The 13899-nt window shown below is 42.6% G+C and overlaps 1 protein-coding gene across 7 annotated transcripts in view; it reads left to right on the top strand.

Annotated features, from left to right (window-relative positions):
* Positions 1 to 11667, top strand: part of LRFN2 (leucine rich repeat and fibronectin type III domain containing 2) — a 218884-nt gene extending 207217 nt beyond the window's left edge. For all 7 annotated transcript variants that reach the window (XM_048843453.2, XM_048843450.2, XM_075127037.1 and 4 more), the window contains one exon: positions 8967 to 11667. In XM_048843453.2, the coding sequence (XP_048699410.1) occupies positions 8967 to 9885 (919 nt within the window). In that variant the 3' untranslated portion in view covers positions 9886 to 11667. The remainder of the gene's footprint in view (positions 1 to 8966) is intronic.
* Positions 11668 to 13899: the final 2232 nt, after the last annotated feature.

Raw genomic sequence — 13899 nt, 5'->3', positions numbered from 1 at the left:
TCTTCACTCACCTCACCCACTCCTCCTTCAGGTTCTTCTCACTCTACCTGTCCTCAGTTTCCTACCTCTGCCTGCCAATGCAAGGTCTGTGCACCACTGAAGTTCTAAAGGACTTAAACGCCTTGTGCTGGCCCTCTGTGCAAAGGTGAATTTCACTCTCTACCCTCCCACTACCTCAGCCTAATTTCTATTAATCCAGTCTTTTTCCACCCCCCCCACCACATCCTTTATTCCGCTCATATTTTCTTCTTGAACTGGTCCCCTTTTAGATCAGTCTGACTTTAATCCTGCCCAAATTCATCCTGGGAACTCCATCTGCAATGATGCACCCCACCCTGCTTATACCCTCTTCAATACTCCCAAGTAGAGTTCGCTGATTTTTTCCTTACCAAAAATAGGCTTTGCCGAAACTGATTTTTTTCATGGGAAACTGTTATTTAACTTCTTTCTTTCTTTTTTCTTTCTTTTCTTCAGGAAAATGAAAATGGTTATTTCAGTTCAACTATGTTTTTGTTCCATTTCTCAAAAACAGACCAAATTATACTTTTTATTTTGGGCTGCCCCACTCCTTCTCTCTGTTATCTCTCTCCTCCAACTTCCCTTTCTCTTTCTCACCCGCCTCCTCCACACGTTTTGGAAGGGGAAGAAGAAAGGGGAGGAAAAGTGGGGGAAAAGAATGGGGGGGGGGCTGTGTGTAAGAACAATGAAGATGAGGAAGGGGAACGGGTGGTGCTATTATTGCTATTACACTAAATGATCTAATGTGTCATTTCCTCTCCAATTTCCATGGTAGGATATAAGATCTTAAGGGGAATCTTACTGAAATTCAGGGAGTGTACCTCTATCGCTAATACACACAAGAGTCACATAGGCTTTTAGTCACATATCAACAGGGCACTAAACTAGGACTCAAGAGATGGGCTATTCAAAAAGAGGTGTCTTTACAGCAAGAACTGGTAACGCTCTGAGACAAATATGTGTTTGGCCAAACTTTTAGCTTTCTTGCATTCATTAGCCTTTTGCCCTGACACAAGCCAACTTGCATTCCCTCAGCATTTGCCCTGGGAAATGTTGCACCTACGTTTGACAAAGATCTGATTAGTCATTAAATGCTTCTCCCTCTTAACATTCAGTTATACTCAGGGCTGGATGTTGGAGCTCAAGTTCTCTGATTACTGCAGCCAATTTCAGGGTAAGAATAGTTGGTATCTTATCCCTAGCAAGACGGAAAGTTGGAATTAAATAACCTACTCAACGAGTCTGGTCTATCTTCTGCCTAATCCATCTACTCCACACACACATCAGCTGGAATGTTAACCCCTAAGTTCCCCACAGGTACTCTCTAATGCTTGAAAACAAGGGATGGGGACATTTGTATATGATGTCCTAATAATAATACATAGCTCTTCTATATAGTGGTTTTTATCTGTAGATCTCAAAGTGCTTTATGAACGTCAGCATCATTATCCCCATTTTACAGAAGGGAAAACTGAGGCACAGACAGCTGAAGAGACTTGACCAAGGTCACCCAGTAGGCCAGTGACAGAGTAGGATCTAGAACACAGCTCTTCTGAGTCCCAGTTCAGTGCTCCATCCAAAAGGCCATGTGCCTCTCCACACTTGTTCCTGCGAGCCAGGAATGAAAGGGAGGTCCACAGCAGCCCTGGGACTTAACCGTTGCTGCTGGCTTTTCAAAGTCTTTTATTTCCTAATTTGTTTAAATGAAGCCGGGGGCCTAGCTCAGATATCACAAAAGCAGTCGGCGCTATGCTGTGGCTACAAGATTGCCTGGTATGTACTCAGCGGGGAAGTGTGCTGGGGGCAAGTCAGGGCTGAACTCAAAAAGGGGAGCTGAGATGCCGTTTTGTTTTGTTATGATCCATTCATTTTAGTGCTCATGCGAAATAAGAGGCAGGCATAATCCATACGGGAGCCATGCATACTTTCCTCTTCCCCTCAAAGTTCTACCAATGCACTTCAATCTTCCCCTGTAGCATCTTTGAAAGTCCATTTCTGGCTACCATAAAGCTCTTCCAATGTGCCTCAGTCTTCACCTGTAAAACCTCCTGTGATTCCAGTCTTTTACAATCCCAAAGTTGAGACTTGCAAACTCATTTCATTTTGGAAAGACAGCATTTCCAAATGGGTAGCAAGCAGACTCCTATGTGGGAGAATCTCCTAATTTCCTGGGACATGTTTAATCTCTAGTGAGACACTTTAGTAATAACCTTAAGTATCCGTTATCTGAATCCTTGCATCAACATGATGGAGTTATTTCTCTGCTCTTTCTATCCAGAGGGAAAAGGGCAAGGGAAGAAATATAGAAATGACTTGGTCAGAGGAGGTGTTTTGCGGTGTGTGGCTCATATCCAAGAGTTGGCAGGGAATGGGTTAATGCCAATAATTTCCAAACTTGTGCTTGTTATAATTAGGTTGCCAGTGGACCCCTATAAGATGGATTGTCTAGCCAGGAATGAGGTACGGTTGGTTTTGGATTATTCAATGTGAAAGAGACTGTTTGAACTGTTAGTGTAGTGGAAAATATTTGCCTTCCCCAGAGTATTTATTTCCAGATTTTTAAAGGCTTCGACTTCTTTAACTGAAAAGGAAATGCATAGTAGCAAACTTAGCTTAAAATTAATAGTTTTTTGCCAGTTTATTTCCTTATATGATTGTTGGCTTTTTCTGAAATGGGGCCAATGCAGAGTTCAGGAGCTCTGCAAGGTCCTCCAGGCCTCTTCTGTGAAGTGGATCTCAGGAGCTCTGCAAGATCTGTAACTCCTTCTAGCTCACCCAGTCCTGCAGAGTTTAGGAGCACTAAATGATGCCCAGCTTTCCCCCAACTCCCCCAGACACCATTGCATGTGGTACTGAAGAACTCCACTGACTCCCTCAACTATTCCTTATGAAGCAGAGTTATGGCTACACTTACGGTGGCATGTAACAAACAGGTACTACATGTGTAGTTACACGTAGTAGTGAAAGGTTATGGCAGTGGGGAAAAGCTCCAGCTGCTGCTTGGGCGTGCCACGGACTGGGTAGGATAAACACTGTGGGGGTTCAGGCATGAACAGCACTTAACTTGCCTAAGCCACATCTCACCATCTCCATCGCTGTTTGTACCTGTGCTAACTGAGCATGCATCTACACGCTCTCGTGAGTGTACACATAGCCAAAATTGATGTTTATATTCTCTCTAAACCGCCAGAGAGTAGCTGATCAGCAGGGTCATCCCAAGGCCTATGCACCATTTAAATCCCACTTAAACCCTCAAAATGGGGTTTAAACAGTGTGCCCTTGTTGCCAAGAAGGCTAACAGCATTTTGGGTTGTGTAAGTAGGAGCATTGCCAGCAGATCGAGGGACGTGATCATTCCCCTCTATTCGGCCTCATCTGGAGTACTGTGTCCAGTTTGGGGTCCCATGCTGCAAGAAGGATGTGGAAAAATTGGAGAGTCCAGCGGAGGGCAACAACGATTAGGGGGCTGGAGCACATGACTTATGAGAAGAGGCTGAGGGAACTGGAATTATTTAGTCTGCAGAAGAGAAGAATGAGGGGGGATTTGATAGCTGCTTTCAACTACCTGAAAGGGGGTTCCAAAGAGGATGGATCCAGGCTGTTCTCAGTGGTAGCAGATGACAGAACAAGGAGTAATGGTCTCAAGTTGCAGTGGGGGAGGTTTAGGTTGGATATTAAGAAAAACTTTTTCACTAGGAGGGTGAAGCACTGGAATGTGTTACCTAGGGACGTGGTGGAATCTCCTTCCTTAGAGGTTTTTAAGGTCAGGCTTGACAAAGCCCTGACTGGGATGATTTAGTTGGGGATTGGTCCTGCTTTGAGTAGGGGGTTGGACTAGATGACCTCCTGAGGTCCCTTCCAACCCTGATATTCTATGATTCTATGAAATGGTATATAAGTCTTAGAGTAACAGACGTGTTAGTCTGTATTCGCAAAAAGAAAAGGAGGACTTGTGGCACCTTAGAGACTAACCAATTTATTTGAGCATAAGCTTTTGTGAGCTATAGCTCACTTCATCGGATGCATACTGTGGAAAGTATAGATCTTTTTATACACACAAAGCATGAAAAAATGGGTGTTTACCACTACAAAAGGTTTTCTCTCCCTCCACCCCACTCTCCTGCTGGTAATAGCTTATCTAAAGTGATCACTCTCCTTACAATGTGTATGATAATCAAGTTGGGCCATTTCCAGCACAAATCCAGTTGTCCCCCCACCGCCTCCCCCCCACAAACCCACTCTCCTGTTGGTAATAGCTTATCTAAAGTGATCACTCTCCTTACAATGTGTATGATAATCAAGGTGGGCCATTTCCAGCACAAATCCAGGGTACCCACCTTGATTATCGTTCACATTGTAAGGAGAGTGATCACTTTAGATAAGCTATTACCAGCAGGAGAGTGGGGTGGGGGGAGAGAAAACCTTTTGTAGTGGTAAACACCCATTTTTTCATGCTTTGTGTGTATAAAAAGATCTATACTTTCCACAGTATGCATCCGATGAAGTGAGCTATAGCTCATGAAAGCTTAAGCTCAAATAAATTGGTTAGTCTCTAAGGTGCCACAAGTCCTCCTTTTCTTTATATAAGTCTTGTATTTGTCAGGTGCACACACAGGTGAATTTCATCTAAAGGGACCATAATCATTACAGTTACATATAACAAGCATTAACGGCGTTACTCATTTATAACCTATTTTATTCAAATATGGACCAGACAAGAATTTTGATGGAGATTTAACGATGTGGAATGTTTGAAGGGGCAGCAGTTAGCTATTTAACCTAGAGGGGCAAAAAGAAACATGAGAAACTAATCAAAATGTCAATGCAGGGCAATTTGTTAATGACCTGGAACTCAAATGCAGTTTGGTTAAGTTTCTTCAAACTTTCCAGAAAAAAATCATGGCATTCGGGGGAAATCTAGTATTGTTTAAGTCCAATCAATTTTGCTAGCACAGCTGTAGCTGCGTAAAGGCTAATAATAGGCTTATAATGGAACCTGGTTGGAACCTTACTTATGGAAAGGTGATCATCTTTCCATAATACATTTAAAGCCAAGGATTACGTATGGTTATATAAATGTACTTCAGAGGTCCTGCCCTGCATGACATTCAAATGAATATTACTGTAATAGAAGAGCTCAGCATGGAAATAAGTAGTAGGTTCAAGCACTGTAGGGATTAAGCAACTAAACTCAGAACCAGGTCTCTTGCATCTGAAGAGGATGATCTTGTTTTCATGAAGTTACCCAATCTTTAAAGTATTTCTTGATACTCTGTTTGAAATAATCCTCCATCCCCCAAACTTATTACTAGTCTGCTGTGATTGATGGCAGCACTTAAGAGTCCCCATACCTAAAATCAATGTAGACACATTTTCACTCTGGGATATTGATGACCCTTTGATTATCCACAACACGGGTAGCTGTGAGATGCCACTTCAATCTTTACTTTTCTCCATCACGTGGAGGAGTCTTTCGCAGCTGCTCTGCACTTCGAGTACTGTTAATCACCGAACGCCGCACTCAGTGGTAGGGAGTTAGTGCAGACCCAAAAGGGCTCTTTAAAACCACAGCTGGGCAGAATCCCTAGGGCTATGTTCAGGCGACTAGTGGGCTACGGTTTGGTTCAGACAGCAAGGTTTCATTGGAGGAGCTGAAGTCAATGCAATGCAAACATTGACTGATTTCAGAAATCAGACTTATCAAAATGTCTTTGCAAGCTGAGGAGGAAATCTCATGAGACCAGGCTTGCTTATGAGATTTGTACTATGTCCCTGCTTCCACATAGGCCAGAAAGTGTGGGAGTGAGGGGTGTGAATACTTCAGAGAAGCACATTAATCACTGACACAGACGGACAGACACAGTATTAGCCAACAAGAGTAACTAGCCAACATGAATGTACATGTGCAAACTGGGCTACTTAGCAGAGGGCTCCAATGGTAAAATCTGAACCAATGAAATCTCCCATTTCTTGCTGTGCTTTTTTTCACTACTATTGTTCATAGAGTGGTTGGCAATCTGGAAAACACAGAAGATGCTATGATCTCTGCCCCAGTGACTAAATTATGGCTATCCCAGGCAGGGGTGTGGAACATGCATTGAAGAGGAACATTGCCCAAGTTTAGGGTGACCAGATGTCCCGATTTTGGGGTCTTTTTCTTATATAGGCTCCTATTATCCCCCACTCCCAGTCCTGATTTTTCACATTTGCTGTGTAGTCATCCTACCCAAGTTGTGGTGGCTGGAAGTATAATGCCTCTAGAACCATTGGGGGGAAGCGCAATCAAAAGTGGCTCTAGATTGAACATTTGACTGTCATTGAACTTTCTAGGGATGGCAGGTACAGCGCTCCTGCCTCACTACTGAATGTACCTGAGGTGCTCCTGTGTATCCTGCCTGTGTCTGTGCAGAACACATCTGCTCTGATATTAAATGTACCAGGTATGTCTAGGTAGAAAGTCAAAGGCACCTGCTGGGGGGCTCAATTTTCCAGGCATCTCTGGGCGATACGTACTTTGCCTACAGAGTGCTCTAAAAACAATGAACCAGATCCTCAGCTGTGGCCAAACTGCAGAGACCCAACTTGTGACTTGTGTGTGTGCACGCATGCACACACATGCAAAAGTAGCTTAATACTCACCTTTACACTGCTCTGATACTGCTGCTTCTCTGTGCAGGCTGGTGCCCCTGCATTGCGATAGAACAGCATATGGGCGGCTCTAATTTGTGCTGACTGCAATGGCTACGCAAGGCCAAAATACGCCTGAAGATTGGCATGGTTTAGGGGCATGACAACTACACCACCTTTCTTCTGGCCATGCCCGTTTTCCCTGCTACCCTGGCAACAGATGATTGAGTGGTGTACATGTCTGTGTGTCTGCTCCACTGCTGGAAGATCACTTGTCCATTGAAATGATCCTCCCTGACATGGTTACACTGGCTTTAGAGACAGGTTACACTGGCAGTGTAGTGCAAAGCAGCCATACTGCACCTGAGATTCTGGTCCCGTATGTCCAGGAAGAACACACCTCTTTGAACTCCTATATAAACAGCCAGGCTCAGGCATTATCCACATGCCATGCTGGTGATTATTACATGTATGTCTGGCTGAACACATCTACTTTTACTTAATGTTCCAGGAATACTCTGCAGATACCATTGTCATCAATGGAACGCTAGTGGGGCATGACCGCACAGCACGTGTGAAGGAATGCCACCAGGGAAAGAGTTGTGTGTGAATTTCTCAATCATTTTGTATTTTAACCTTGTCGTATGTGACCAAATGCTAGAGATTTGGGGGGAGGAGAGTCACATAAAGATTGTTACTCCAAGTAATGAGGTGCCTTGCTGCCATCAGCTGTCTCTGTTGAATATCAGCTACAAAGTAAATACCTTACATATAATTGTTCCTGTTGTTTGCCAGTATGGTAAATTTGCTGAAGCTGCAGAACAAAGGGGAGAGGGATGCAGCAGGCAAAGACTTCCTATCTATATCTGAGTCTTCTGAAGGTCTTAGCTTTGATCCAGAGTCATACAATATGACAGTATATCAATACATAACTGTCAGCAACAAACCTCAGCCAGCAGTTTTTGAGGTCTCTGGCTCCATAGTTTTATATTTCAAATCTCAGGTTACTATGGGTGAAATCCTGAAATTCTTACTCAATTTCCACTCAGTCCTTATTCAGGCAAAAGTCAATAGGGATTTTGCCTGAACAAAGACTGCAAGATTTGAATGCCTGGACCTGATTCTCTTTTAGTCTAAAGCCACTTTAGAAACACTCTAGCAGTGTAAATGGGCCTTAGAGCGGGAGTAAGCTAGAGTGGCAATAAGTTGCCTGAGATATAAACGAGACTCAAGCTTATTATATTTAATTTGCCTTTTCCCCACTATTCTAAACCGTCAGGATGCTGTCTGAAGACAAGGATAAAAATGTCAAGGCTGCTTCTCAGTTACATGTAGAACACGTAAACTGGGTATGAGCCTGGTTCTCCACTGCCCTGCACTTCGTGCCATCATGTATACCAGTGTAACATGAATGTGGAGTGGCTGTAGGCAGAACACTACCCTTCTGATTTAATGGTGCTTTTACATCTACTTTGCACCAGTATAAATGACTGCCCAAAATGCACGGCAACAGCTAATTAGACCCATTAGCAACCACCCATATTGCAAAGCCCATTCTCTTTTTCCATGCACAACTCCATATTTTGCAAACACAACTCAGGAATATCTTTCGTTTTTATATCCTCTTCATTTGTTGTAAAGTTGGGACTGTTTGGTTTTGAATGGATTTACCAAAAAAGAATTGCTCTTCTAATCCAATCTTACACCTTCCCACCGCGCCTCTGCATTTATTGCCGATACTTCTTTTCCCACCCCATCTGAGAAAGGTGGTCACATGCAGAAATTTCCAGCAGATAAGATCTCTGCATTTCAAGGATCCATCCTTCATAGTGTAGGGAGAAGGAGAGAGATGGCTGTCTGCCACCTGTATGCATCAAAAGCACAGTCTGTTGTAGTTGGTATTGCAATGTAAACATCATATCACAATGTAAATTTCCCAACCCTCATGAAACAATGTCAAGACTGCTGGTCCTGAGCTGAGCAAATTGGAGGGTCATTTGGCAGACTCAGTCAGGGCTGGTTCATACAGGCTGAGGATTATGTTCCTTGAGCTGTTCACCCAGCCTTGGTTACACTATGTACACTCTGAGTTTGGATACAAACACTTTGGAAGGAACAGGCCAGCCTGGTTTTATTTACTCTTGTTCCCTTCTGTAACTAAAGGAGAGATGGACCTGAAGAAAAACCTTAAGTCTGAGCACCCCTGACCTTTGAGGAAGTTTGGATCTAGGTCTGAACTTTACAGATTAGGTCCATCTCCACTTGTAATTGTGTATCTGTTTCCCATTAAACCTTAACTTAATTTTCTCTTTTTCTTAAAGGATGATCCCCGCTACAAACAAAGCCTTTGTGGTGAACAACCTTGTATCTGGAACGGGCTATGACCTCTGTGTCTTGGCCATGTGGGATGACACTGCCACAACACTCACAGCCACCAACGTCGTAGGGTGCGCCCAGTTCTTCACCAAAGAGGACTATCCTCAGTGCCAGTCCATGCGCAGCCAGTTCCTGGGTGGGACGATGATCTTAGTCATTGGAGGCATCATTGTGGCGACTCTACTGGTGTTCATCGTCATACTCATGGTCCGGTATAAAGTTTGTAACAATTCCCAGGGGAAGATGGCCAATGTCAGCAATGTCTACTCACAGACTAATGGAGCTCAACCTGTTCAAAATGGGGTCCTGCCCCAAGTCAACCCTAAAGTGGTGGTAAGAAATGAACTCATGGAGTTTAACTGTGAGTCTGTACAGAGCAGCATCTCCTCCTCTTCTAGTTCAGTGAATAGCCGTGACTGTGATGACTATAGCCTTCAAAGTGAACAAGGCACATTGTCCAGTAAGTGGAGGCCTCCTTCTAGGTCAAAACATAACATTGATCGGCTAATGGGAGCTTTTGCCTCCCTGGAACTGAAGTGTCAGAAAAAGGAGGACACGGTAGACTCCAGAACTTCCACAGTGGCCCGCCACTCGGACAAAGAGCCACTTCTGGGTCAACAGGAGTCAAAATTCCGTAGTCTCCTCATGTTACCACTGGAGGGGAAAACTAAACGTAGCCATTCTTTTGACATGGGGGACTTTGCCACATCTCAATGTTGCACCTATCCAAAAAAGATAACAAACATTTGGACAAAGCGCAGCCTCTCGGTGAATGGCATGCTCTTGCAGTATGATGACAATGACTTAGCAGGGGCGAAAGGGACTTATGGGAGTTCAGAATGGGTAATGGAAAGCACAGTGTAAATAAGAGCTTCTCCCCCTCGCTTCTCCCTAATTACATCAAATGTAATAAAATTTGGTTTTGTTGAAAAGCCATGAAAATGAAAAGGGGTGGGGGGGACATGCTCAACGACGTTGGAGAAAAGAAAAAAAAAGAGAGAGAGAGAGATAAATAAACAAAATAAGATAACAAAAGAGGAAAAAGGTAATGAAATGCTAATAAGCACGTGTGGCCCCATTAATATCCGATCCCAACAAAACTGAGTGTGAACATTTCAAGGAATTTACCAGTCGTATTTAGCATTGCTTTCCAAAAGTCTCCTGGCCTCCCGGTGACCCGACAAACAAGATTAAACGAGGATTAAAGTGGGGTTAGCAGCACATACTTAATTCAAAGGGTTTGGGGGGTTTTTTCTTCCCTTTTGGTAGCCTGTGAAGTACATTCCCATGGATAGAAGACTGATGCAAGTATGTCACTGCCTGTAATTGCGCTTGTCATCACAGAACTACACTAAGGGCATCTGTGGGGACAGAACAGACCAATTTTTCAGCTTAATCTCTTGGTGTTATCAAAAACATATGGAGATTTCTCCCCCGCCCCCTGTTGTTGGGCTGAGGGGTTTTTGGTTTGGTTGGGTTGGTTTTTTGCAGGAAAAAGGGATGTTTCTTTTTTCCTTTTGGTTTGTAGTCTCTCATCAAATCCCTGTGATGAAACCAAGGATATGTACAAAGATTAAACTCTCGATGTACTGTATAACCCGCCTTCAACACCACCCTTTATGTCCCAGGAAAATGAAATCTAGGGGGCTAATAAATTTTAAAAATAATCATCTTTCTTCCATCTCCTTCATGGTCGCTGCTTGTCAAGGCAGATTGCAACAGCTATTCATATCAGTGGGGGGGAAATTCAAGATTTGATATAAAAGGCAAGAAAGAGGCGAAAACAAAAGCTGCTCCGGTGAACTCTCCCTATTATTAATACAAATTGCTGCTGACCAAGGTTATTCTGTCACTCTGTTCGACTGATAAAGAAAATGCAGACTTTAGCTCGTTTGCAACAGAAAGCTCTTTGTCCAGTCAGTCGCCACAACAGGGCGTGTCTGTATCAGTAGCATTGCAGGAAGTGCAGGTATCTGAGCATTTAAGGGGATTATAAGTGTAATGGGGATGTTCCTATTTAGCCACGGAAAACAAGTTAGAATCGGATGTCTCAGAATAGATGGTCTCCCAAGTGTCACCTGCATCTTGCCCTTCACCTACTCCCAGACCTCTGTCCCATCCCTTGCAAAGGTACTTGCTACCTGAGACCAATGGTTCTTCTTTATGGCTTGTAAACTGATTTTCAAGTTCCTTTTTGGGGAGCATTGCTGTGGTTCTGGGAATGCTGTGGATGCACATGGTCCATCCACCTGGCTCCATTGTCCTTAGTGACTTTAATGTGATTTCCAATATTTTGGTGGCTACAGCAACTGTCTTTATTTAATTTGTTTATTTATTTGTTTGTTCCCAGTGATCTGTCAGCTGGGAACCATTTTGAAATTGCACATTATTATTATTTTATAGGAGACGTGTGGAGAAAGGTTGTAAGGCACAGAGGAAAGCCACAAAAAAACCTCTATGTATTTTTTTTTAAAGATTCAGAGATATATTGTGACATGGCTATGTACTTGATCTTGTATTCGTCATGTTTCTTACTTGGAGTTTTAGACAATGACATCCCTGTGATCAGAATATTATTTTCCTTTTAATTTTTCTTTTTTTGCTACAAAATGTACAGTAAAAACAAAACATTCCTGGGGGAAAAAAGCACCTTCTTCTTTTCATTTGTTCTAATGTCCTGTGTTTTGCTTTGAAACCGAAATAAGAAGCATTAATATTTTTTAAAAAAGAAAAAGACCTTGAGACGTTTTCTCTCTTTGTTGTTTCGTGTGCGGAAAGATATTTTTCTTTGGGCGAAGTTCATGCCTAATCAGAGGTATTCAGTGGTGCACAGGCCCTTTGCATAAGGGTGAATAGCATGCTCTGAGAACCTGATCTAAACTTGGCTATGTCGGGTTTCAGAGTAGCAGCCGTGTTAGTCTGTATTCGCAAAAAGAACAGGAGGACTTGTGGCACCTTAGAGACTAACCAATTTATTTGAGCATAAGCTTTTGTGAGCTACAGCTCACTTCATCGGATGCATGTAGTGGAAAATACAGTGAGGAGATTTATATACACACAGACCATGAAAAATGTTGGCTATGTCGGTTAGGAGTGTGATGTGTATACACTGCATTGGGGAAGTCTGATTGCATGGTTAGAGGTACCCAAGTTCGCTTTGATCTAGCTAGTGTAAGTAACAATCAGCATGAAGCTGCAGCAGCACAAGCGGTGGTATAGGTTAGCCTCTTGAGTTTGTACTCAGGTCTTGGGCAAGCCGGGCTATCCTATGCTGCTACCTGTGCTCCCTCCTATTGTTACTCGAGCTCGCTTTGCTTTAGCGAGCTCAGGTATAGCTACACATGCTGCAGTCCCACCTTCTGACTGCAGTGTAGACAGACCCAGACGCAGTTATGCTGGTAGAGGCCATACACTCAGAGCAGTATAGCTTATGCCATTCCCCACACGTTGTACCAATATCAACACAGTTATACTGGTATAACTTCATACACCCTTGGAGGGTTTGGCCAGTTATTACCAGTATAACTACACCAGCAAAACCCTCTTAGTGTAGACAAGGCCTTAGATGCCTTTTAAATAAAAGCTCAGTCAATAATAATAATACTTTATATGGACCCAATCCTGAACTGTTTGCTGTAGTAAAACTCCCACTGACTTGAACACACCCAGGCAGCTTGTGCATGGATGGGTAGTGTTTGGTGCACAAGACTAACAGTTAACATGTCTGATGTTTCATGGCATGTTGTGAGGGTTGATTAACTAATGTATACAGAGTGCCTCAAACATAAGATATGAGATATACAATGGGTCTGATCCTCCGCTGCTGTAAATTAGCATAGCTTCATCCACATCAATAGAGCTATGCCAATTTACACCAGCTGAGGATCTATTATTATTTATCATTAATAGCTAGATTGTTAATGAATTTCCAGAACAGATTTCAGAAACAAGTTGCCATTTCCCTGTCTCAGTATCAGTGATTAGCACTGGTATTTCTCCAACTGGAAATTGACTGTTTATTTCCACTTCCTAAAGGAAGGCAATTCTGATGAAGATTTAGGGTGAAATCTTGACCCCAATGAAGTCAATGGCAAAACGCCCATTGACTTCAGTGGGACCAGAATTTCACCAGGGATGAGGAATCAAGCAATTCAGATTCCTTTAGCATGTATGAGGGGAGGAAGAAAAAGTGATAAATTAAGCCCTATTTAAGGGTTAATTTTACAGGGGCCTATATTACCAATGTATTTTAACAGTGGTCTAAGGGCCTGATCCAAAGTCTTTCCACCCATTTAAACAGGTTTTGGATCATGCCCTATGTTATCAATGTTCATATAACCAAAAAATGTTTAATATAACTTTACAATGGCTTTGAAAGTTTCTGCTTTTCTCATGCATTCAAATGGGAGCTGTATTTCTTGTGTTTTAATCTATATAAGCCAACTGTCCAGATGACAGCTTCCCATTGATTGTTAATTATACTTAATTTTAAATTGTATTGAAGACACTTAAATAATTTTGTGTCGTAATTTAACTTTCTTTGTTATTATATGCAATGGTTAGACTATTGGTTTTTATTACATTGCGTTTCCCTTTAAACATGGCAGCTGGGGTGCTTCGAATTCAGCTGTCAAGTTCATTTGCAATATTAATAGTGTTCACCCTCATGAAAATTCAAAAGCAGTGTCCAATGTATTCCTCTTCGTTACAGAGAAAAAAAACTCTGTTCTATTTTTGCATAAGATCAGAGAAAGGAACTCAGCAGATGCTGCCTTGAAGAAGTGGATGCATGCCAAAAGAGCCAGGTATTAAGAGCCACAATGTAACAACCGGAAGAGCACTTATTCTTGTTAATTATTATTTTTATTCATTTACCTC

Source organism: Caretta caretta, chromosome 3 (genome assembly GCF_965140235.1).
Source record: "Caretta caretta isolate rCarCar2 chromosome 3, rCarCar1.hap1, whole genome shotgun sequence".
NCBI lineage: Eukaryota > Metazoa > Chordata > Testudines > Cheloniidae > Caretta > Caretta caretta.
This window is presented reverse-complemented; position numbering and strand designations above follow the sequence as displayed.